The sequence below is a fragment of the Macaca fascicularis genome, chromosome 12 (assembly GCF_037993035.2).
Source record: "Macaca fascicularis isolate 582-1 chromosome 12, T2T-MFA8v1.1".
In the NCBI taxonomy this organism is placed as follows: Eukaryota; Metazoa; Chordata; class Mammalia; order Primates; family Cercopithecidae; genus Macaca; species Macaca fascicularis.
Genome location: NC_088386.1, coordinates 57,836,292 through 57,863,861, shown reverse-complemented (window position 1 = coordinate 57,863,861; position 27,570 = coordinate 57,836,292). Strand labels below are relative to the sequence as shown.

The window sequence follows — 27,570 nt, the reverse complement described above, 5'->3', positions numbered from 1 at the left end:
CTTCCACGGAGTTCATCTAAATCCCTTATCCTGAAGTTCAGCTCTTATATTTATCTCACTGGAAATGAAAAACAGGTTAACAATGTGGTCAATATAATAATGTCCTCCACATAGTCGAAGATTTATTAAATCTCCTTTCAATCTTGCTCAGTTTCCTCATTCTTAAGCTAAATTATCTAATGTTTTTATCTCCTGATAAGGCCCTGAGAGCAATGTCACAATTTGTACTGTTCTCATGTAACTAGACATTTCTGTTGATTTTGAATACTGTCCCTTTAATCACAGGCTTAGTCTATGAGACCAATTTTATATAAAGTGTAAGTGCTAAGGGATTTTCTGCCTACAGCTCTTTGATGTTTCCTGGTTGTGCCAGTAAGTAACCATGAGTTGGTCAATGTGAAAACACAGTTAACCAGAGCCCAAGAGCCTATTCCAAAGTCTTTAGGAATCCAGGGTGCTGCGGGCAATTATAAAATTTGCTGAAAGCAATTTAGTCCCTGTCATCCAAATCTAATTCTCTTAAGGTGAGCATTCATCATAGAGTTATTGATGTAACATCAACATATAGGAGAAAAATACACATAATATAAAGAACAGAGTACAGGGGATCATTGATGCTGAACCATTTGTGGATACAGAAACTGAAATTTTCCCTTGAAATGCATTCATTTTTGTAGTGTTAATTTATTACTCGTATGAAAGGAAACCTTGAAGGCAGACATTCAAGAGTGCTGTTGCCTGTAAATCAGCAGTGGCATCAAGAATCAGAGAGAAGACTGTTTCTGGGCACTAGCAGCAGACAGAGGTTGAGTCCTGCATTGCCACTCCCTACCCACTGAGTGGAACAATGCAACTTGACTGGCTTTAATCCACACCTGCTGCCTGCCGCCTGCCGCCTGCCACTTCACTTCCAGTCTTGCCTCTCACAAGGTTCTAAAGAGCTCACATTGAATAAGACATAATTTTTTAATGAAATATGTAGAACCTCTGGAAAGCTGAAAAACAAAATATATACTTATATTGAATACATAATGAATTTGTCGATGAGGGTGGCTTGTTCTCATGAGCTGTACATTTTTTTCTAAGGAAAAATCCCACTTCCCTACAGGAGAGACTTATAAGTGCAGGTAGAAATTTGAGAGCACCCTGTATTTTTAAAGGTATCTTCAAGTAGTTATCTTTTCTTCCTAAAATTATGGCATGGAGGTGCCCAGGACCTCCCCAATATGACAATGTTCATTGTAGGAAGAAGTGCTACAGCTCCTGAGATGGAAGTAAAATATTATTACAGAAAGTGAAGAATAAAAATGATGCTTCAATGACCTGCTCAGTGGCCATGAGCATTGTTAAGGTGGCTGGGCAGAAGAGAAGTAAATGAAAAAAATGCTGAAAAATCATCTCTATTTACGTGGTCTTAAAAGTTGAACTGTGCCTACTCCAGTGTGAGCCAGATCCATTAGGTCGTAGAAGTAATAATTCTTCTAAAATTTTGTGTTGTGTACGTTGTATAAAATACAGGGTATATTTGTAAAAATAGCATATATAATGGCACAGGATATATAAATATACATATGTGTATACGTAATTTATATATTATAAAATATATAAATATGTGTGTATGTGTGTATATATATATATATAATGTGCCATTATACACTACACACATACATTTATGTATGTTTACTTACAGAGCTTATAAGACCAAATATTTGCAGTGTTCTGCTCAATGCTTTCTGTTAACAGAAAATACAGTATCAAAGTGGCTACTAATGATTAATTAGGAGGTGACCTTTTGGCAGAGAATAATCCAATGAGGGCAGCAGTGTAACTAGGTGCAAACAATCACCCATTCATTTGGAGTCCATTGTCGTTGAGTACCCACTATGTGCTAAGCGCCCTGAGTTTTTTCATGTTTATTTCTACTTTAGTCTCAAAAGTTTGTCTTAACATTTTACAGAAAATTCTTCATTGGCTAACCAGAAGACAAATAGATATTCCTTCTGAATTGTAGTTAGTGTCTGCATACTTACCCTCTTCAATCTTCATTATATTTTCTAGTTAATTTAGCAGAAAAAAATAAGTGTTTCTACAGAATTCTGAAGAAATTATTTTTACTATTTTGTACCAAGTAGTGAGTAGAAAAAAAGAGGACCTGGAAGAGGAAACTTTTTACTCTATTGGTTTTATTGTGTGGAAACGCCTCAAACATTGTGAAAATTAGTTCTTGCTGATGTTATACATTTTAAGAGAAATCCTATTGGTATATATTTTAACTAAAGTATTGATGTCACCTGAGGTCACCTCTCCCAGAACAACAGATTTGGCATTTATTCTTTTGCTTCCCGCTCCTCATCAGAACTCTGCAGAAGTATCTGAACCCACTCTTCCAAATATCCCTTCTCTATACCTTTTCCTACTTCCTTTTCCAAAAGTATAAAGATAATGTTTAAGAATAAAGTTAGCAAGTAGCCTCAATTATATAGGACTTGAAAAAAATCATTGCGTCAGAAAGAAAATAATTTTTCTTAGCAAAAGGGATATTGACCTGTGAAGTTAAAGAATGCTGAGCTTGTCCTTCCTAACCTGGAAATATTCTTACTCTCTTGATTTCCAAAAGCTAAGAAACAATTATCAGAGCTCCAAAGATCCTCTTACTTTTGCTAATAGATTATCGCAATATGCTCCATTGTAAAGAACAAACTGCCAAACATGAAAAACAAAACAAAACAAAAAAGACAAACAAAACAAAACAAAAAAAGCCACAAGAGTAAAACCTTCAAACAGTGTTAAAGATGTGCCTGTAACAACCGAAGAGATGGAAATCAAGGTGAAAGATTGGACATAAATGGTTCTGCATGCATGATGACAAACAAGAATGCTTTTCAAGAGATACGCACATCCTAAGAGTAGGGAAGAAAACTTTACTCATTTCCCTATCCATATAATTTTATTAAAATGATCTCTTCAATATATGCTCAACAGGAAAAATCCAATGTTCCAGAAAATAGAGTAGAAGTGTCTTGAACTCATTACATTTTGTATTTCAAAGGATAGCAATAAACACTATCACTTTGTAATACTGGTTTAGTGATTTTCCATTGCCATCCAAAAGCCAATAAGTTTTAAAAGTGTTTCTCCAAAATAAAATAATCCTATGAAAATTATTGAAGGGGTTAATGTATTCAGTGATGAACTTATTTCTATAGAAGAGTGATAATTCTATTCTGGTTTTATTAGATTATTTAAATATATTGGTATTATACTTTGGTATGTCTTTGAAATATCTTCTTCAATAACAATGATTAACTTTTTAAATCCATTTTAGTGATCTATAAAAGTATCTTTTGATCTTTTCAAGTTTTATTGAGGTATAATTAACATGTAAAAGTTGTACCTATTTATAGTATATAAAGTGATTTTTTTCATATTTGTATACATTATGAAATGATTACCATATTTAAGCTAATTTAACACACTCATCACTCACATAGTTAACTGTGTGTGTGTGGGGGGGGAGAACATTTAAGATCTAATCTCTTAACAACTTTCAAGTATATAATACATTTACTATAGTTACCATACTGTAGAATAATGCTCCAGAATTTATTCATTTTGCATGTCTGAAACTTTTTACCTTTAAACCAATATCCATCTTTTCTTTATTTTAATTTATAAAATTGTTAATTTTTGTATTTGTATAAAGCATATTCATCTAGGCCCCTTTCAATATCCTTTAGAGCTATAGGAAGGCTAAAGTGTGTGATCTTAAATGAAAAAATACTTATTTTAGACACCAATTTTCCAATGTAATGCTTTTTTCATGGCATTTGGCTGGGAATTGCTCAACTTATTTCTAAATTGTCACCTGTGGGAAATCTAAAACTCAAATGCTGAGAGAGTACCTTAAATGCTTGTCTTTGACCAAAGCTTAGGTCTCCCTGTGGGGTCTGACAAATAAAAATGGTAAACTGAGAGGAAGACTCCATAAAAGACGGAGTGAGCACGAATGTTTATTCCAGGTTTTTTGAAAGGAACGATTTTATATTATCATTCTTAAGATAAATGGGTCAGCCATTCCATTAGGACACTTATTCTATGCTCTTGAATTCATTCTAAACTCAGAGAGACACTCGTAATACGAGTCACAAATGCTTTAGAATTGTGTTCTGTGAAAAAAGAGGAGGAGATGAACTGTTCGCCTAGAGAAGCAAGGGAGAAAAAAAAGGTTTTGCGTCTTCTGAATCAGAGGCAAATTTGTGGTTTAATTAAACAGACATGGCTTTTTCTTTGTATAAAATGATGGTAACAGGAAAGATTATGCAATCAGATAACTGCCCTTCCTTAGAATATTATTTCTACATAGAATATAAATAGAATTAAGAAAAAAATAGTACCTGATACTATTTAATGTCTATCAAATAATTCAGTTTAACTGGAAAAAGGCAAAAATAGTACAGCCCATGAAAATTTAGAAGTACCTGGAGGCTAATTATAATGCATTTCAGCTGCCCAATTTCATGTACATATTACATCAGCCAATTTTCCAGCCAAAGCCTGAACAGTTTCCATTTTTAACCTACAAATAGATTGTCATTTCAACTTTCATTTCATGTGACAGAAAATGAAGCTTTAATTTATCTAGTATGGAGTGAAAAAATGTTGTTTCAGTGGGGTTGTATCAAAGAAATTGTTCATATGGTTTGGGTGATAGTCCAGCAGCAACGAATACAGAAATAAAGGTGGGTTTTTTTTTTTCTCCTTACCAATGGGGAAAATTCAAGGATATCAAATTTTTGTCTTCTTCTTTTACCTGATTCTGCTTTTACCTGAAATTTTTGCTAAAGAATTCTGTCCTATGTATACGAAGTAATTTTCTCCATTTTACTATACAACTAAATGATAGTAATTCCTCACTGACCACATTTTGTAAACACATGTCCAAGGTGAAATCAGCAAGTTATAATTCAACTAACAATGTATGTTAACTGGTGAATCTTGTTCACGAGCATCCAAAATGAAGTCATGAGTTAGTAAACTAAGACTGAAGCCCAGCATGGTAGGTAGAACAGAACATTCTACCATGTGTAAGGATTCCCCAAGACCTCTCCAGCCAAAGATACAAGATGGTTTATTAATTTGTGATGTACATTCATTACAAATATCCATGTTAGCATTATCCAGACTTTGAATGGAGGCAGATGAATTAATAGTTAATTCAGCTTGCATTTGATGCAGATAGGAAAACACTCCACAAAAGTGTAGAAATTAAAATCATTTTTGAGAACAATAGGAGGCCTGAGCTAATTCAAATATCTCTGGTTCCCAAGTCAGGGACTACAAAAAGGTTTACTTAGGAAGAGCAAACTGGTGCAATTCACTAAGCAGGTATGAGGATAATTTAGAAAAAATGAAATATTCCTTTTTTTCACATTTACTAGCTTAAACTTTATAACTATTATTTTTTGAGGAATAAAATGATATGTTCAAAAAGTAGAGAATGTTGATCAAATTTTCAGAGGGCTTTAGAGAAGAGGAGAAGTTAAAAACAAGAAAGTTGGGAAGAAGATGGCAAGATGGAATTTTAGAGGTTTAAGGAGGTCTGTGCCAATGACACTGAAGAGAAAAAGCTTTTCGTAAGAAGATTTGATCTGAATATTTACAACCAATTAGATTAGTGATTGAGTGGGGATATACAAGTAACAGTAAGTAATCAATGATGTCTGTAATGTTGGAGATCGGAAAGGTCTGTGGCTTTCTCAGTAATGATGAAGACACTGAGCAAGCATGAAATCTTAAAGAAAATAAGCAATCTGCTTTTGCTAGACTTAATTTTAATTGACAGAACATGAACTCCTCAATAACAATTTCACATAAAACTGATTTTTAAACTCTATCTGCTTTTACCTTGGGCTGCTTTCTGACTTTTCATATTTTAAATTATGATTTAAAAAAATAAAGGGAAAAAATCTTTGTTGAATTTCTCTGCCATATGGGAATTTTAAAAAACAGTTGGAAGTTTCTCTGGCGTGGCCTTCCATCGGTTCATTTGGCCTTCTATAAATAACCAAGTAAGCACACTGAGGCGTACAGCGGATGGAGACACCGTCTTCACCATTTCTCCAGAAAACGATATACCTTCTGGAGTTTTGTTGGTTAGTTATTAGCAGAAACCAGATGGAGAATTATACTGTCTCCCCAGGACACTAATAGAAACAAGTTCTGGGATTTGTCTCTTTGAGTTTTTCCTGCTGAAATATGTTCTAACACAACCTTCAGGACTGAAATTATCCTGACATTTCAGTATAAAACAGCCAATATGCACTACCAGCTTTAATGTAATTAGGTAAAACCTACCTTAATTACTGTATTTAAGCTTTATATTCTTTGCATTATGCTACACAACCAAACTGCCTGGAATGCCAAGGCCATTACATGAATCAGACTAAGGTTGAAATTCAGCCTGCCAGTCTTTTACTAGAAGGAGGCTTCCAATTTTGACCTTTGCAATGCATGAGCAGCTAAAACAGATAATAAGGCATGCAGGTTAAAAATAAACAAATAATAAGTTGCATAGTGGTGATATTTTAAAATTGAGACATATTTTCCCTTGTCTTTTTCATTTCCCTAAAGAAAGAGTGTACCAGATTCTCAGAATACAAATAACTGTTGAACATATAAAAAACTGTGTAAGTTATCCTACAGTTTTCCTCTGAGACATAAACATTATTACTATTGTAAATATTCTTTTAATTTTGAAATGAATACTTTATTTCACTAAGATAATCTAATAACCCTTGAATTTAAAACATTAAGTATCCAAGTAGCTACATTTTCAATAGGAAAAAGCTAGTTTATATATAGCTAGGTAGTGTAATATGCATACAGTCTCACATTTAATTATCTGCTATAAAATAACTTTTCTTTGATATATTTTGGCGAAGAAAACAGTACAAATGATCCTGAAGACTCTGCAGATACCATAAGACATTATCAGAGTTCCAGGAGACACTTTGAAGAGAAAAAAAGCAGATCGTCATCTTTCATCTCCTCCATTGATGATGAACAAAAGCCGCTCTTCTCAGGAATAGTAGATTCTTCTCCAGGAATAGGGAAAGCATCTGGGCTCGATTTTGAAGAAACAGTGCCCACCTCAGGAAGAATGCACATAGATAAAAGAAGTCACTCTTGCAAAGGTAATTCAGAGTTAGACATCAGGTGGTCTCTCTTCAGTGCTAATCACAAAATGATGACTTTTTACAAATTAAGAACTGTACTGACACATGTTAATCGAATCGTTTTCAACTTCATGAAATGTTCACGAAGCGTTCAGATTTCAGATTATCTATGAAGTGTTTGCGCTATTCTAAAACAAGCGGTAATTATTCCCAAACACTTATAGCGTGAGAGGTTTTTGTGACCAACCAGACTTAATATAATGTCAAGTAGAAAACTATGGGAAAGTCTGTTGTAGTAATTTCAATGGGGAGAGAGGATCAATGAATATTTTAAGACAGCTAATCAATTGGTTCATTATATGTATCTTCTGTACCCAATTCTCACCCCCAACCCTATAATATTATAGTATGAAAGGCCAATGCAATCACACTATAATACATGCCAAACAAAATTTAATTTTACAGAGAATATGAGAAAGAGTGGAGAAATGCCCTGAAATAAACTCTGATCTTTATTTTATTTTTATTTTTATTTCCAAAAGGAATACCCAAATGTACAGATTTTGTTGTAGAAAATGTTCACGATTTGGGTAATAATGCTTGATTAGTAGATACAGATTTCATGCTAAAAAATGAGAAATTCAGGAAAATTTAAAGAACTCTTACATGGAAGAACAACTATTTTAGCATATCAGAGGCGAGATCTTTAGATCTAGCTAGTAAGTCGTACCAGTAATGACTGCTTGGGTTCCAAGTGCAGCTCTGCCACTTGCTCCCTTTATGTCTTTGGGTAAATGATTTGACCAAACCCACCAAGACTCAGCTTATGCATCTTTAAAAGAGGAATAATATTATCTAACCAACGAGGTTATAGTTATTAAGATAACATGTAAATTACTTTTTCTGAAATAAAATCTTCAACTGTTAGTCTTTTCTCACAGGTTTTATTTTTTAAGTTTTAATAATTTGTATATCCTTGGATGTATAAAAATATAAAGTTTAGGAAGGCATAACAAAGCATCAAAAGAATATTAAAAAAAGGAAAAATAGGATGTCCTAGGCCTGGTAGGATAGCAAAATTAGTACATTAGTACAGAGTAAGTAAATATTACTTATCATCATTATTCCAAAGTACCATATTCAGCCACAAAGCTTTTATTAAATCTAGGATACTTAGGCTTTATATTTTTCCAGAGTTGCTATCCCTATCATGTAACATCCACTTTTTTCATGACCCCACACTGAAGTAAGCTAAGAATATATGCAAGTGTTCTCTGGACAATCTAAAATCTTGATGAAGTGAGTGAAAATAGTACCTCATTTATCACAATGGAAGAATGGAATATTAAATGTGATTACCAAATGTCCCATTTTAGTTATTTATGAAAATGGATTCTGGGAAGTGCTAAAAATAGATACAAGTTGTATCATGGAAGTCACGAGTTCTGAAGAGCTTGCTGAACCATCTCTACCATCTCCAAAGATCAACATAATGTAAACCTAATAAAAATGCCTGTTGTTTTCCTCTTGAGTTTTAGAGTCTCAAGTGGCACATTATTAAACATATAATTTGGGGATTTTCTGACTTTATAATGACTCTCACTGACAATGAATTCTCATGCCCTTCCTCATATACTTTTCTTTGCTACGCCTTCCAATTATCTTTAATTGGACATATACACAAAAACCAATATTCTAACAAATTTAATATCTACATATTCTAATTGTTAAAAATTTACGGGGCAATCCCTATTCAAATAATTATCTTGAAAATGTATAGCTAAATATGCATGTCAATTGAATTGATGTCATATAGTTTCAATCAGTGTGACACATGGTTAGCCTGGCTAATTAATATCTTTAATCAATGGGGAATTCTAAAACTTCATTCACTGCAAATTTCATTCTCTAATGATTTTTAAGATGACATACTGCATTAATACGTAACATGTGACTTGTCGCTGCTGCAGTTCAAACTACTAAACCTCTGCAAATTTTAGTTCCACCATCAATAGGAAATTTCACTCACTCATATTCCTAACTTTTGTGATGCTGTATCCAACAGAGGAGCACATTTAGGCAAAACTAAAATGAAAAGAGAACAAATTAAATGGACTCTGTTCCTACTAAGATTGAGGCCAAAAGTTGACTCTAGGAAAATTGTCTACTCAGAGCAAAGTGAAAGTTTGCTTTCTGTTCATCCATTTCCAGAAATGTGTCTTGCAACTATAGCAACATTTTCCAAGGCAACCAAGTGCAGATTCTTTCCAAGCTATATTTAGAAAGTGTCTACAAGGATGTTCATTTGATTACGACCACTAATCAGAATTTCCCCTTTGAACTCCTCATTTTTTATACTGCTGTTAAAACAAGCTAATTACATATCTTCGGATTTTAATTAAAGAGTAAATTATAATCAAGAAAGCCTCTAAGATATACATTTCATTCATTTCTGATAAGGTAATTATTTTTTCTTGAGCCCTGAAGAAAAAATATAATCCTCCGTAATTTATTGCATGTGATTCACCATTGTCATTTAAAAACCAATTTATTATATATGATTTGGAAAGAAGAGAGCTGTTAAACATAGGCAGAAATTCTGTAAGCTTTCTTGGCTCAAAACGTTCGTGAGCATAACATGTAACTTCAGTCTTATCATTCTTGCCTTCTCGAAAGGAAGATTCCTACATTAACTGGCTAGCAGCAGACTAGACAGAGACAAGCATCAGCATCACCAGACCATTTATATAGGTATTCTGGAAGTTTGCTTAGCATTACTGGCCCAATCTTCAAAATCCAGTTTGCTAAGATATTATTGTTTTGCATTTTAAATAGGTTCAAATGTCTGTGAATAACAAATCATAGTTCTCAGTGAAGATCTGCAATAAGTGACTTAAAACCCCAGCAGTATCTTTTTTGTTTCACTTATATTTTGCCATGTTTCATAAAATATCAAAAGAAATGATAAACTGCCACTTTAAATAACAACGAACCCAGGATCCCTATAGTAACAAAGCCGTAGTCAGGAAGAGTCTTTCTGGAATTCATAGCAAGCCCTCTGAGGTCTGTTAGCCATTTCTGCAGAGGAAGGAACTCTGATCCTATATTTTTCTAATGTTGACTTTGGATATGCTAATTCCTTTGTCAAGCCTCACACTGTTGAGGCAGAAATTATAGGCATCTCATTTGAGAAATTTCTGTATATTCAATGATAAAAGATAATGAGTGAGAGGAAAACCATGAAGAAAGAATACAGACATGTCTGTCTTCTACTTGGAGAAAGGGGATACATTTAAACTACCCTTAGAGAAACTGCAAGAAAGGAAGGAGCTTTGAGAAGTCCAATGGTTTTGTTTCCTATTTCTAAAATCATAGCTAATCCTGCCCAATTCAGTTACTTTCTATCCAATTTTTTTAATAGCCAAGAATTCCATAACTTTACATAATAACTTTTCTCAGTGTTTAATCATAGATACTTGTCAAGTTTTTTTCAGTCTTTCTATCAAACCAAAATCACTTTCTGTAATTCAAGTCTCTTTCTATGCGAAAATGAATACCAGCTTTAGATAGTCCTTCCTTCCTACTAGCCCTCCCAGTGAAGAAAATGTTTCTCCTTCATCTCCAAAGTCAATTCCCAGCTCCAGTCTATTTTTTCATAAGTTTTATTTTCCAAACTGTTAATCATTCTTAGAGGTTAAAAGAGCAGCAAAACATCTAAAATATAGACAAAAATAAGAGGGAAAGGACATATTTGCCCCCAAATATTGACAGCTTAAAATATAGATTGTAGGAGAAACAGGAAATTAAAAGAAGTTCAGAAAAATGGATCTCTGTATGAAAAGTGATCACAACCCTGCTAGACTGAATTCTTCAAGTTCAGGGTCTATGGTCTCCTTTGTCTTTAGTTCCTCCATATTTACCAAGTTATCTGGCCCATAATAGATACTTAGAACATTTTAAATAGTAGACTTGAACAAATAGTTTATCTTAAAGTAGAGTAACATAGCAATATTTAAAATAAAGAGCCACAGGAAAACATACTAGAAAGCAATATAATTATGGTAAAGGGCAGCACAGAAGCGGCTACAAGAAAACATAAAAACATGAAACAGTAGCTGGCGACGAGGGGACGTGTAAGATTCTTCCCAGTTTTCATGGCTTATGGCTTCTTGGCTCTATTTGAATTGGGTTGGCCAAAGGGAATCACCCTGAAGGTCAGCACTTCTCTAAGGCTCTCTTCTTGGGCCCACTCTAAGTCATAACATATGCAAGTTATCCTGTGGGAAAGAGCCCTAAAAATCTTAAACCCTAGATAATTTGGTGCAAACAAAACAGACTCATTGCTCTCTAATCAGTTTTGGTTCTGCTGTGCTTATCTTCTCCTAGCACAAACAGAAAAAAAAAAAAATCCTAATCAATACTCAGCACCTGCTACATGTTTTTGTTCACATGGAAAAGGATATGGGAGGTAGCGCCAGCAGGGTGAAAGTGGGACCCTGCTACCAATTGGCCGTGGCCCCTGGACACATCACTGAATACTTTTGGTTCTCTGCCTCTCAGATTATACTCCGATCCCTTTCCAGCTTGTCTTGTGGATATCTGTGTGTTATTGACGCAAAGGGGCACCTAAGAGGGTTGACATCCATCTCACTATTTTCCACAGACATCACTGACATGCGAAGCTGGGAACGAGAAAATGCACATCCCCAGCCTGAAGACTCCAGTCCATCCGCACTTCAGCGAGCTGCCTGGGGTATCTCTGAAACCGAAAGTGACCTCACCTACGGGGAAGTGGAACAAAGATTAGATCTGCTCCAGGAACAACTTAACAGGTATAAGCAGTGACAGGGTAAAAGGAGAACATAACCGAAACCCTTATGTGGGTCCAGTTCTACTCTTTACAAATGGAAAATTTTCCTTGCCATGATCTCATAATTTCCTTATATATTTACTACTTTAAAATAAGACTAGAAGTTGACAGAATAATGTGTGTCGAAAGGAGCATTTATTTAGAACACTTCATACTTCTGGCAGCATAAATCCTATTTTTTTCTTTGTTTGTCATCCAGTTAGTATTTCACCAGCACTGGCTACCTTAGAAAACCCCCTCCCCCCCAAAAATAATTCCTAATTAATTTGTTAACTAACACCCTTTCTCTTTTAATCCTCCTTTTACACTTATTCGGATGTTCCTGATAGCTTAGTTATGTGTTAGGGCATTTAAAAAATACTAACAAAGACATTTAGACTTTTAGTTATTCAGTCAGGTTGTCAAAAAATGTAATTGAATTGAAAGTCTCACACACAGAGTTTCTTGTTTCCTTCACCTTTGATCTAAATCACTAAACATGATAAATAAATCTTAGTTTAGGGAGGAGGCAATCTCTTCCCCTAAGTCTGCATGGTTTCCTTAAAATTAAAGTGGTCAAAAGGATTGAAAAGAATATATGAGTGAGTATGACACAGCTGTTTTAATTGGGTTTCATTTGGGAATTTGTCTTGATCCAATAGTAGCCTTTTAGCTCACCACCAGGCAAGATATTCCAGTAGTCTCAGACAGAAAACTGCATTGACTAAATTCAAATGCTCTAATCACAAGATTTATTAAATCAATTTAAAACACAAGTGATAGAAGAGGGAAACCATATGGGGCAATTAACACATTTTGAATACGCGCAAGCATGGTAAAAGGATTGCACTACCCCAATTCTGACTTACACAATGTTCATGCATTTGCCATAGTGTAATGAAGTTACCAAGACCAGAGTTGAGGTTTGCAGGCCTGCAGACCAAAATAATCTCCTGTGCCAGTGGCACACACTTGCTCCATAACAAGGATACAAGGTATAGTATACCTGACCTCAGCGGGGCTTTCCAACTAGCCAGCTCAACAGTCATGTGTTTCATCAGCCTTTCGTAGGTACAGCACATGTGGAGTCAGAATGCAATGATACGGGTATCACCAATGGGTGACCATATTTTGGGATGACAGTTGCTTACCTAGAGGTGACATGAGAATAATTTGTTCTTTCCATCTCTATGTATAAGCAACACTCTTGTTTGTTACATATTTCTATCGTTGATATGCCTGGCAGGTTACTAGCATGCTATTTAATATATCTTATGAATTCTGCCATGTTTAGCAAGCTACTTGCTTACTCATCTGTACTTAACACATATCTGGGTTTTGCCTATATCACATAAACTACTGATTTATTCACTATCTATGCTTAAAATTTTTTGTGCATTTTGTCCATGCCGTTTATTGTTGAACACACAAGTGAATGAATGAATGACAGAAGCAGCAGTGATTTATTTAGCACAATCTTATCACTGTACTTGCAATTGGTAAGCATAGGAAAAGGTCTTAAGTCTGCTACTTAATGATTTATAGGATTACCGGGTCAAAACATTTAAATTTCTCTCCATTTCCTACTTTGACTTATACCTACCTGTTATGCTACTGTAAGGACTAAAATAATGTAAATGGGAACTACATGTACTATACAAAATGGAAGATGATTTACTTGCAGATAGGTAAAATTTGATTAGCAAGGAACTTCGCTTCTATTATTGGTGTTCATTTGAGTATATTCTCTTACTCTACATATAATTCCTGGCTTGGACCTTTCATCAGAACTAAAATTGAGATTTTTAGCGTCACCTGGTTGCTCTGTCATGGGTGCCAATCATTGCTGCTAGGATAAGTCAATGATTGCTTAAAACATTTGTTCTAAGGGCACATTTATCTATGATCTATTTGGTGTGCAATCACCCAGCAGCAATAAAAATTGTTATTGCTATTTTATTACGTTAGTATATTATTATTACTGTATAAAACTTTTCCACAAAATGCAATTAAATCTCTTTCAACGTGTTCCCGATATCGGTATGTGTTTCCTGGATATGTTTTGAATTGCTGCTGTGAAAGTAGTCAAAATCAAAACGGAGTCATTAATGTTAGAAAATCCCTGACAAATACAGCTGGGGAAGGCCAGGAAGAGAGGGGTGTATGCCTGATAACAAAAACTATCACAAAGACTCTATAAGATCCACAACCTTGCACAGTGGCCACTACAACCTAACACAAAAAATACTTCTGCAAGGACATCTGACCAGCAGCTGTCTGTCCAATCTTGGACCAGCGTCACCCTTGTTATTGATCTTTGTAGCCAAAGATAATCATTTCAAAACAATTATGTAGTCCTCCTCATTTTTCCTTTAAAAATCTCCATCTTTACTTCTCAGAATGAGCACATACTTTACTATGGCATGGATATTCCCATTGTGCTGCATATTCCCATATAAATATCTTTTCTTTTTAGAGTGCCGCCGTTCATTATTTAGGATGACACTACCACCAATACTACATCTCCTTTGACATTTGTTTCTAATTACCTCTGATATTTTCACAAACTTTTTTTTTTGCTTGTTTGGGATTTAAAATCCAAAATATTACATTTTTACTCCACTGCCATTTCTAACAACCTTTCACCTCCACTTTATTCTAGAAGTTAAATTTATACAAAATGTTTGAAGGGGGCAGCTCAACTCAGACTTCTACTTTGCAGAGCGAGAATCCCAGGACACTTTCTAGAGCTGAGTCTACCCTGTTTAGCTTCGGCATTTGTTCAAATGTAGAACTGTGGATTCCTACACCATTTGTCTCATTCAAATACACATATTAAATACAAAAGACGATAAAAACAAATAAAATGGTCTATCTTGAGTGGTTCTTGCTACCACTTCTTTTCTGCTTTAATGACTGATTAACCTATCGATAGGGTTAAAGGTTTACATAAGAAATGTTATTCTATATGTAAATATTATGCCTGCAGATATACCTATTTAAGTAAATCATTAAGACATGATCCTAGACCAGTGCTTCTCAAATTTCAATGTGTATTTGAATCACTTGGAGGTCTTATTAAAATGCAGATTCAAGTTAATAGGTCTAATTGGCAGAGATTCCACATTCTAACAAGCTCCCAGCAATGTCCAGTGTTGCTTATATAAAGACCACACTTTGGTCAGGCACGGTGGCTCACACATGTAATCCCAGCACTTTGAAAGGCCGAGGCGGGTGGATCACTAGGTCAGGAGTTTGAGACCAGCCTGGCCAAGATGGTGAAACCCCATCTCTACTAAAAACACAAAAATTAGCCGGCCGTGGTGGCAGGTGCCTGTAATCCCAGCTACTCAGGAGGCTGAGTCAGAGAATTACTTGAACCTGGGAGGCAGAGGTTGCAGTGAGCCAAGATCACACTACTGCACTCCAGCTGGGCAACAGAGCAAGACTCCATCCAAAACACACACACACACACACACACACACACACACACACACACACACACACACTTTGAGTAGGGAAACCCTAGAAAATGTAAAAATTGTTAATAATGACTCCTTCCATTGCACACAGAGCAGTTTATCTGCATGCCTCTAATATGGCATTGAGCAATTGCTTTGCCTAGCGTTGTGGTTATTTATGTGCCTCCTTCATTTGTCCTTCCTAAGTACTTAGTTTCTGTTAGCACTGTTAAACCAGATTTCATATTTATTCATTATCATGTTGTTCCCTCACCTTGCTACCTAACATTGTACCTGGTACATTGTGGGTCTCTGAGTGAATGAATAAAAATATTCACTTTACAGAGTTTTGTAACTATGCTGACAGAAGAAAAAGTTCTAAAACTATGTTATTTTCTGTTTTAAATACCAAGCTGGATTTATTTTAAATTCTTTGTAATTCCTCCTGAGTAAAGCAGGCTATTTAGTCTCATATAAGAGTCCGCTTTTTCTTTTTCTTTTTCTTTTTTTTAGATAGGGTCTGGCTCTGTCCTCTGTCACCCAGGCTAGAGTGCAGTGGTGCGATCTCCCAGGCTCAAGCCTTCCTCCCACCTCAGCCTCCTGAGTAGCTGGGACCACAGGTGCACACCACCACACCTGGCTAATTTTTGTAGTTTTTTGTAGAGATAGGGTTTTGCCATGCTTCCCAGGGTGGTCTCAAACTCCTGAGGTCAAGTGATCCACCCATCTTGGCATCTCAAAGTGCTGGGATTACAGGCATGAGCCATCGTGCCTGGCCCAAGAGTCCATTCTTATTAAGTTAACAGACCCTTGTCATAAAACACTGAAATACAACCCTATGCATATTAAAAAACCTATCAGCAAACTGCTGCCCTTTGTTGGACTACCCAAGATATCTAACAACTAGTTAATAAAACAAAATTAAATATTCAGAATTACTGCAGAAAGGAAGACTGCCATCTGGCCAGAGTCTCAGTGATGTCTCAGAAATATTCCGCTGAGAAGAAGAACATTTATAGAAGTTTGGAGTCTGGGTATTTCAAAGTGGGGAGCTCACTGGAATTGGGTAAAGTCTATGATATACTTCAGGATTGATGGACACAGTAAGTTGAGGATCTTGAAGCAAGTCTTGATAAAGTTTGTCTGATTAAAAAAGTATTTGTTGAGATGAACCGATACTGTCTCTAATAAGGTGATTTATAGAAATTTCCTGAAGTAGCAAAGTTATTTATTGGTGTAGTCTTATTTTTCTCAAAGTTTTCCTGGAACAAACAACAATGTCATGTTGACAGAGGTGGGCTATGCTCTTTTCTAAGTTATACTGACACAGTCTCTGTCCTCACCCTGCACCAGCCACTTTACCTGCACATGAGCTGTCATGTGCCTGAGTCCCACTCATGGCAGTGGGCTGCAATTACTGGACGTATGGATGCTGAAGCCTCGCCTTCCAATAGATTTTTTCCTCATAGACACTATTCAAGTAGGTAGAATCCATGATAAAGAGATTTTATTTCTCAGAGACAGCTGCTGTTTGGCAAAGGATTTATATGACAAAAACATCACCATAATTTTTGACTCACTTTTGGATCTTGAATCTCCCTTATTGATGCAGTTCTTCTTCCAGTCTTTCCCCCAAATCCTTTTACATTCAATGTAACAAACGTTGTGTAAGCCAATCACAACTGAATGCTGTTAGTAATGGAATACTATTGTACAGAAATATTTATGATGAATCTGAATGTATAATTTGCTTTGGAGACTCAGAGAAGAAAGTAATTCTGAATGGGGTAAATAAGGAAAGATTTTTGGGTACAGATAAGTGAAATGAAAGAATGTGTATAACACATATTCCTTAAGGAAATGTGTATAACACATAACAGTGAAATAATGGGTCTGCTTAGTTTAGTTGGAAGCATACAAACTAGATGAGACCATCAGGTATCAAAAGTAGATAAATAAACCAGTTGGTAACTCAATTTTTCCCCTTTTCAGTGTGTGGTTTTGACATTTGAAAAAATGACATTTGCAAAGTCATGTATAATTCATAGCTATTGGTTTAGAAGACACAAAGCTATATGGCTATATTTACTAACTATAGAAAAACTGTAAAAATAATGCATTATTGTGATTCTTAGAAGGAAGATTTGGAGTGTTAATATCAAAAACTAAAATATATATATATATATATTTTTTTCTCATGTTTTCCAGGTTCTCTATCAAATCAAAAGCCAATTTCTACTTTGAATTCTACAAATACAGCATGAATTTAATTGGGCAAAATTAATGCTATGATTTTACCTTTTTTTGTTTTATTTCCATTCTTTATTCAGAGTCAAAACAGCATAAATAAGTGGAGTTACAAGAATTTTCTAAAGAGGCGTATGGTCCAAATTTTCTGTTCTTGTGTCCACAAAATTTCCTTTGTATTTAATGCTGTTGCTAACACATGCAAAGGAAGAGAATCTGACCAATTATATTTTGCTATTTTCCCTTAAATTTTAATTTAAAATGAGAATGAAATTAACAGGCCAGTTGGCTACTTGTGAGCTTTGGGGAAAAAATAGACTGGTATTTTGCAGGCCAGATGGGTCAATTAGAAGTAACTGAAGTCAAATTTGGTCAACTTCTTACATATGAAAGGCCATGACATATTTAGAGAGAAAAAGAATTTAACATTAAGCAGCATTAAACATTAAAGAAAGAATACAATGAATAATATACAATACTTAAAATGAATAGGAAAGAGGTAAGGTTAAAAAGCATTAATATAAATATAAAAACACATGAGAAATTATCCTGGAATGCTACAGTTATGAAAGAAATGTGCTACGAAACTATTTTTTAAGAGCAAATAAAATGTTCACAAGAAACTGAGTAAAACCTAATTAAAAAGCAAAGACAATTACTGATTAAAAATAAATTATCAGTGTGTTTTACATTTTTAAATCAATGAAGGTTAGTAAACATGTAGTCTATTTTGTTCATCTGATTTTCTGTTAACTCTTAATATGAACAGGAAAGTTAAGTCTTTATCAGAATCATTAGTGAGACATACACAAGAAAGTATCCGTCAGGAAAGAATAGAGATTCTGTGCTCCCTCTCCTGTCCTTCTTGTTTAAAGCAAGGCCATAATTCTGTTTGTTGGTAGTGCTGAAATTTTTTTAAATGCTCTTGAAATTCTGGACTATTTTAGGACTGTCTTTTCCTACTTCTATCTGTTCTGCAGGCTTGAATCCCAAATGACCACTGACATCCAGACCATCCTACAGTTGCTGCAGAAACAAACCACTGTGGTCCCCCCAGCCTACAGTATGGTAACAGCAGGAGCAGAATATCAGAGACCCATCATCCGGCTGATGAGAACCAGTCAACCGGCAGCATCCATCAAAACTGACCGAAGTTTCAGCCCTTCCTCACAAGTGAGTGTGGATACCATCCAACCAAGTGTGTCTCTCAATGTGTGTTTCCAGGGGTCACCTAAATCAGAATCACTTGGGGTGCTGTGGAAAAGAGAGATTTCTGTCCCTAGCTCTGTTTCTACGCAATTAGCATTTCTGGAAATGGGCCCTGTAATCTGCATTTTAAACAAGCCCACGCTGATTTTTATGTTCATTTAAAGTTTGAGAACAATGAAGCTAGAATAATGATTTTAAACATTAGCATTTTTTTTTAAAGGAAAACCTTTCTTCCAGAATCAACCTGCTTAAATTTATATGTGGTAGAGCTTTGCAGTCTAAGGAATAGTCTTCCTGGCTCCAAAAAGGGCTTAGAGAAAAATCTGGGTCCAAAAAGAACTTCAAAGAAAAATCCGTAATTTTCTACAGTGCCAAGGGCTGGGCGAGGTCTCAGGAAGGAAGGGGAGGAGAAATAGTAGGCTGGCCAGATTAGACCTGAGGTTCAAATGCCATCAGACTAGTAATATCTTCTGTACTCCACCCATCACCAGAGATCTCTAAATTGTTTTCACTTGGATGATAAACATGGTAAGAAAAGCAATTTAAAGTTCTTTATCCTACTTCTGAAGCCCTCAAAGGGGGTCTTTGAATTATGTTAATACGAGTAGTCTAGCTTTCCTTGTAATTCGGTCTTGGGAATTAGTCTTAATTAAACATTATGGTGAAATTGGACCTAAGAACAATGATTTAAATAAAGATTTGTAGAACAATCTCGTAAAACTTTTTTAGATGTTTGGGAATTTAATTTAAGATGTTCTGGAAAATGAAACTACACTAATAAAAGAAGGTAGTATGCCAGAAGGAAAATAATGCAATACTTCTAAAAATCTGAAAGTAGAAATCAATTTAACTAGTTTTGAATGACCGGGAAACATGTAAAACCATCTATTTTGTTATTTGTTTTCAGTAGGTTTAGGTAATATTATCTGACTAGGGATGACTGATTTTATTTCCCATCTTTTCTTTCCTCCTTATACCCTCTTATTCATCAAGTGATGCCTTTCCTCATCTCAATTTTGTCTTAAATTTTGAATTTAATTCATCTGGAAAACTCAATGTAAAGTAATACATTTTTAATTTGATTTTTAAAATCTGGTTCCAGGGTTAAATAAAAGTTCTTGGAATAGTTGGTTAGGATTATCTATACTGATAACCAATCTCCAATGTCTTGACTCCTTTTGGGAGGGAAATGTTGGCTAATATCACTAATCAAATACAGATTAGTGAGAAAAAAACGCTTCAGTTTTTATTAGTGTAATTTTCAATGACTATCAATGTGAATTATAAAAACTTGTTTTGTTCTTTTTCCATCAGTGTCCTGAATTTCTAGACCTTGAAAAATCTAAACTTAAATCCAAAGAATCCCTTTCAAGTGGGGTGCATCTGAACACAGCTTCAGAAGACAACTTGACTTCACTTTTAAAACAAGACAGTGATCTGTCTTTAGAGCTTCACCTGCGGCAAAGAAAAACTTACCTTCATCCAATTAGGCATCCTTCTTTGCCAGATTCATCCCTAAGCACTGTAGGAATCTTGGGTCTTCATAGGCATGTTTCTGATCCTGGTCTTCCAGGGAAATAATCATTTTGTACTATTTACTCCACATACAATGTAAGTGCTTTTAATGGCTGTTTTCCTTTTTCTATTTAAATCCTCTCTACTTGACTCAGGGGCTAACAAGGTACCATTATATGCAAAAGTACTGTATATTTTCCTAAATTGAAGCTTGTAAGGTAAAATTGAGCAGTTAGGATGTAAATATATGTAAGAACTTTTGGTTCCAAATGTTAAAACTGCCAGCATCTCACGGCACCTTATTTTTTATTTTTATTTTTTAAATCACATGCATGTTAGGAAACTCCAATTTCTCTTGCATGGAGACTCCTATTTACTGCTTTTACTAAACCAGTACTTTGTTATGAAAATGCCTTCCATGCAAATAAGAAACCAAGGGATAAAACTATTCATGGATGCAACTCAGATTCAGATGATCCTCAACTCATGGGAATTCCAGGGGGATAAAGGAAACTTAGTCACTTTTACAAACAGATTCAGGTCCTTCTGTATCAAGATGTTTAAAGTTAATTACATTCATTCCTCCACACTGGAAGAGAAAATACAAAATTTGAGTTATAAACCTCTGACAGTATAGGAAGCCATATCCAAAAACTAAATGTAGGGCAACATTAATGAGAACAAAGGTCTTTCTATTTAAAATTATATCACTAATTGCATTTACAAACCATCTAAAGTATTTTCCACTGGCACATTTCCTAGAAGGCTCAAAAACAAATTTCTCTCATTTTGCTTTTTTTTTTTTTTTTGTGGGGGGGGAGGGTGTGGTCTCCTTAAGAACTGCTAAACTGTGATCAACACAAACTGATATCCACAGCTTCTTGTGATTCACATTTTAAAGCAATCCTGAATTTGACCGAAATAGTACACATACAGCCTGAGAAACATGGCAAAACCCCATCTCCACAAAAAAAATGTTTAAAAATTAGCAGGGTGTGGTAATTCACACCTGTAATCCCAGCTACTTGAGAGGCTGAGGTGGGAGGATGGGTTGAGCTTGGGAGGTCAAGTGTGCAGTGGGCCTTGATCACACCACTGCACTCCTGCCTGACAATACAGTAAGACCCTATCTCAAAAAACAAAAAATAGTAAACACAGTTTTCAAAGAATGTGCAATTTCAGTGCATTTGCATGGCAAAACTAGTTTCCATTAAGTATATGTTATTCCATGTCTAATTCCAGCTGTGGGAAAGCAATGGGCCTAGAAAGAAAATGCATATACCAGCAGTAAAATTTCAGTTGTGTTTAGTTATTCCAACACTTTGCCCATTGAAAATTAAATAAAAATCTGTTATGCATGGATTGGAATGAATATATATTGACCTCAGAATATCAGAACATACAATGAAATATATCTTTCAATTAAAATATCTTCAACTGTTAGATTTTTTGTGGGGGGCATATGTAGCTCATAAAATTGGTGTAAAGAAAAAAGTTGCAATTTAAGATTCTGATCAGTCAAGTTATAGTTAAGAAATGTTATTTTTCAATTCAATTACAACTTTACAATTATGAACTCTGATCCATTATATCTTTTCTTGCTGAACAAAAATATTGAAATTTATTGAAAGTTTCTTAGTCCATTAAGAACATTTTATCGGTGCACATTACTAAATGGGTTAATTTCTATCCCTTCGGGATATTCAAACTTTGACACTGATCTGTTAATCAGCTTCAAATGCAAGCTATTTAAATTTACTAAAACTATTGCACTATTTTAAAAATGTGATTAAAGTGACCTTAGATTGCCCCCTATATAATATTAAATGGTCACATAAATTGGTAATCCATGTGGAAGGCAATCTATAAGCAAAAGCATGTTCTTATTCCTGCTTAATTTTTGAAAAACCAAAACACAAATGTTCAAGTGCATTATTCAAAATGACCAGTCAATTCGAACATAAACTATTATACAAAAGTGTAATAATTATAACCAGCTTCCCAAATCATTTGTTGTTATGCAGATACAAACTTAGGGGCTAACTGATGCTTTCACTTCCTCACTCAACAAACATTCAATGGGCACCTAGCAGGGAAGAGAAAGTCCCATAAATGGCTAACTCTGATTCAGAGGACTATTTTGGGATTTTATTTCCATATTGGGACACATTTATGCAGCTGCAACAAATTTCATAAGGATTGCCGGCCTAAGTTCAGGAACAGTCAGAATGAATTCACCAGAGAATGTTCATTTGTAGGGAGAGAGGATTTGGCAGGTGAGGAATTGAAATCTGATTGATAGTGAATGCCTCAGCTGCAACATTTGGTATGACATGCATAAAATCCAACCTCCCACATAAAACTTGTTTATATTTATGAAAACTGAGCATGAAGAAATAGGAAGATGGGGAATGGTGTGCAAGCATCCAGTTTATTTAAATTCTAGCACAACAGAAACCGTTTTCTTAATTCCTTGACATAATTGCTTATATTAAAATCTTAACCCTCAAAGAGTTGGACAGGATTAGGAAGGTCCCTTCCTACAGGATATTAGCTTAAAAAGAGACTGACAATATAAAGACGTGATTAATTGGGCATAAATGTCAGAAGACTCAATGGCTAAAGTGACTTACAGATGACCAAAGCAATGATCTTGATGTACAAAATTCATCCCTTTCCCCAGCCAAAGATCTAATGCCTAAATGTACCATCATCCCCCCTGTTGGCTATTGCAAAAACAGTGTGACCTCTCCATCTAGGGATCATGCTGAGGGCCAGGTTGAACTGCTGCAGCCAATCATAATTGCACTGTAGCAAATGCTTTCCTTCTAGGTAATTAGAAGCACTAACATAACACCTTCTGCTCTCCTCCTAAAAATAATATTACCTGGTCCCCTGGCCTAAATAAAATGTCATTTAAAATCTAAAGTTTGTTTGGGTCAGATGATCTCCTGCTGTTATTAATTGCTGGGCAAAGAGCTGAAACTTAGACTTATCATTCTCCCCAGTAGGGGAGTCACATTCTTTAATTAGTTGAGACAACCCAAGAATAAGAAATGATGAAGCAATGTTCTCATGGGGTTTTTAAATTAATAATCACTCAGTCAACAAACACAGGAAGGCAGGGGCAGATTTGGGACAGAATAGTTTCTTAAGTCCTAAATTATAATATATTGGTCATCAGAGCACAACTATCCTACTCTTCTAGTCAGGAAGTATGGGAAGTAGGTCAGGGCATTTGGGGTCAGGTTTAATATGTTTGTGTAAGAATTGCTTACAAGGTCCTTTTGGAGGTTGAACTTTAGCAATGGTTCCAAAATGACTAGAAAAAAATGTTCTTATCCAAATGTCATTTTAAAACGCCATCATATATTGTCTAAGGATAAAATGTATCACCCATTGGTATATCTAACATTATTATTATTAAATAACAGTATCATTCCTCTAAATGACTTTCATGATTTAAAAAAAATTCTGTAGATCAGTTATTAGAAATGAATAGCAACATTGACATAACAGAGTGTTTAAATTGCTTATCTATGGCAAAAACCAAAAATAGATAAATATATGTAAATTATTTATCTATAAAAATCAAAACTTTTATAAATTATCAAAAAATCAAGTTATATTTTTACAGTAAAACAAATATGTTTCTGTCATGTGAGTTCGAAGAGGCACTTGAGGACAGGATGATACAGGACAGTGGTCCTCAAAGAGTCATCCTCCAACCAACACTACTAGCATCACCTGGGGACCTGGCAGAAATGCAGTCTTGGTCTCACCCCAGATCTACTAAATCAGAAAGTTTAGGGGTGAGACCCAGCAATCATCTTTTAACACGCCCTCCCTCATGTGATCCTTACACACACTAACAATTTGAGAATTTACCAATGTAGAAGAGCAAGCATAGATTCTGCATCAGACCAACTTGGGTTCCAATACCAGTTTTTTCATCAATAACTGTGTGACCTTGAGCAAGTTAATTAACCTCACTGAGTCTTTTTCTTGAATCTCTAAAAATAAGACAATGATACCTGTCTCACAGAAGCTTGAGAAAGAAATGAGATAAAATATAGTAAAGGGCCTGGCATATACTAGGTGCTCAAAAAATGCTCAGTTCCTTGTTTCTCATCCAGAAACATGGCATTAAAACAATCAGGAGAACAATTTCCCAAGATTTAGATTTTGCACAATGTGCAGTGTCTCCAACAACATTGCTATTGCCAAGATGAAAGTTTTTGATTCAGAGAAACCTACATGTAGCTATTGTTTTATCTCTCTTAATTGTATTTTGCACTATTAGGTTTATAGCTTTAAAGTAATATTATTTACAATAATAGTGAGAGTATCAATCTCCTTATTATAAACATATCTACTCTGAATCAATGTTACATGCCAAGTATGTGAAAGTAATCTGTCGATCAGTACTACTAGAATGTATTCTCTAAAGGCTGGCTCACTGTGGAAGTCCTTCTTTAGATCTACGATATAGTCCTTAGATGGATATTTGAAAATACATTTACAAAATACAATTTTGAAAGTATATAATTTTCCATTTTTACAGAAAATATAATTTTATAGTTGCAATGGTTCTTTTCAGACCCCTAGACCACTCTCTCATTGCACAGATATGTTACACAGTCTTAAACTGGCTAAGCTCTTGTGTGGATCAATGGAAATGGCAAGGGACTTAATGTGGTAAACCTGAATTCAAATTATACCTTCTCCATTTATTCTTGGGACAAATCCAGAGTAAGCCCCAGTATCCAAAATTATAAAAATGGTGGTAGCATCTAACATATCTTGAAGGGGTGTGTTGAGGATCCTCTGAAATAAGTAAGTAGAAATGCTTTGTAAACCATAAAGCACATTATTCCTTATAGTAAATCTACAAGATTATTTTGTGATGTGTGCATCATCATAAAGATAGTGGAATATGGTGATAGTGCAGTCGCACTACTTAAGGTCTTCTAAAACACTTTCTGTTGCTTTCCTTTACCCAACATGCACATTCATACTGTATAACAAAAACTTATAAAGTCATTTTCACATGCCTCCCAAAGATCTAGTTGCTCAGAGCAGGAGAACGCCAGTGTAGATAGCATCCTTATATTTGTTAAATATTGCCTTTGTCCACCATTCATAAACTTATTTGCATTGCAGTTGTTTTCTAGCTTTGCAATAGCTCATCCCCCTCTCCCTCATTCCTCAAATGTTCTCAAAGTTTTTTCTTGTGGTTCTACTTATGATGTGATGTTAAACCACTTTACAAACTAAAAGGATCGTGTTTTAAATGTAAAGTATTAGGTGTTGTGATTGATCAGTGCCCAAGAGTAGAATAATTCATCACATGCATTTGTGGTACAAACACACTTTGGTGAAATGTCAAATACAGAAAATTAACAGAAAGACATGAATTATTAATAACCAAAAGCATGAAAAGAAATTACCGTGAGGCTTATATATATAAACTATTAAGTGGAGATTGAGAGATGACTAACAAGAAGTTATTTAAAACATGTTATTACTATGAATACATCAAAACATCTATAGAAATGCAGTGTTAAGAACACAACCATACAATCAACTGACAAATTTAATTGCTCTACCATTCATGATCAAACTTTTAAATGAGAATAGCAACATTACAGAAATACTCCCAATAAAATAGTACTTATTATGAGAAGTGGCAATATTAACATCGTTATTCTTGAAAAGCTAATGTCAAAAATTAGATGAATCCCCTAAATTATAGTCACTACACCTGTGACTTCCATTAATTTATATTTTGAAAGATGTAAAATAATTTGGTATACCTGTGGTTTTAAAGCACTATGTTGAACCTCTATCCTTTGTATTTCTTCTTGTGTATTTTAATGTTTTTATATTGAAAGTAATCACAACTGTTAGCATTTCAACTGTATTATTTATACTGACATATATTGTTTGGATATATAAGAAATTCCATAACATTTCATCATTCTTATTTAGGGGTAAAATTAAAGGATCAGTAATCTTATAATTAACTCCTCCACATAGTCTCCTCAAATGCCCCTATATTTATAATAGCACTGAAATGATATGGCACCTTCCTTCCAAATGTTATATAAGATTAGAAATATTGAGGAATCACTAGTTTTTATCTCCTAGCCACCTAGTGATTTCAATTAAAGGCTCATTACCGCTTTTTAGCTGAAATTTGCGTTTTATAATTTTGATGGTGGGAAAATGTATTACACCAGAATGTATACCAGTTACAGAATAATACATTTCAAAAAAGAATGTGTATAATCACTTGAAAATGTCAGTCATCTAATATAAAGCAGCTCACTTACATCTGGCTAAGTAGTAAGTACCTTGGAATGCTTTAAACAAAATGAAACAACCTACCAAAACACATACTATTTCCTAGTTTTTATGCACATAATGTAGCATGAAATCATAACGCTTTTGAAATATTCTGTGCAGAAATATTTATTTTTTAGTAAATATTTTCTTCAAAGATTGGTATGTGGTATTGACAGTGTAATCTACTTGCACAACTAGTTTTGCAATAAGCTTCTACAGATAACTGTAAATATGTACATTTCCTGTAAAAAATGGTTGCAAATTTTTGGTAGCTAAAAGAAGTGTACAAGTTGTATTGAAAATAGCGTATATATACATAATTTAAGAATGAAGCATATAATTTCTGATCTATTTATACATGAAAAATTCAAGAATTTGTAAAAGAAATTATTTTGGGGAAAAAGAAAGTAAATCTCATTAGCTAAGTAGGATACTTTTACTAGAGAAGCCAACTTTTTCCAACATTTTACTAGGAACAGTACTAGATATAGGCATGGTGGTGCTGATGTTATTTCATGAAATCATATGTAACAGTGCTACAGTTTTATTGAGTTCCATCAGGACACTAGTAAGATTGAGTGGCAAAAAGCATTAAATCTAAAATTAAAGAAATACAATATTTCACCTATTATTGCCTGTTAAGACCACAACAATGATTGACTAAAACATTTATTGTTTACTTAAAATTTCTGATGGATAAACAGGCTTTAACTTATGTGCAAATAAGTTTTTATAACATATGTTTGCTTCATTTTTTAACCAAGAA

General features: G+C 34.6%; 1 protein-coding gene across 5 annotated transcripts in view; it reads left to right on the top strand.

Annotated features, from left to right (window-relative positions):
- Positions 1-22,068, top strand: part of KCNH7 (potassium voltage-gated channel subfamily H member 7) — a 481,965-nt gene extending 459,897 nt beyond the window's left edge. For 4 of the 5 annotated variants that reach the window (XM_065525576.2, XM_005573324.5, XM_015432301.4 and 1 more), the window contains 4 exons: positions 6,942-7,193; positions 11,839-12,007; positions 18,713-18,905; positions 20,256-22,068. In XM_065525576.2, the coding sequence (XP_065381648.1) occupies positions 6,942-7,193; positions 11,839-12,007; positions 18,713-18,905; positions 20,256-20,522 (881 nt within the window). In that variant the 3' untranslated portion in view covers positions 20,523-22,068. The remainder of the gene's footprint in view (positions 1-6,941; positions 7,194-11,838; positions 12,008-18,712; positions 18,906-20,255) is intronic. The other variant, XM_065525577.2, reaches the window with a different exon arrangement.
- The last annotated feature ends 5,502 nt before the right edge of the window (positions 22,069-27,570 follow it).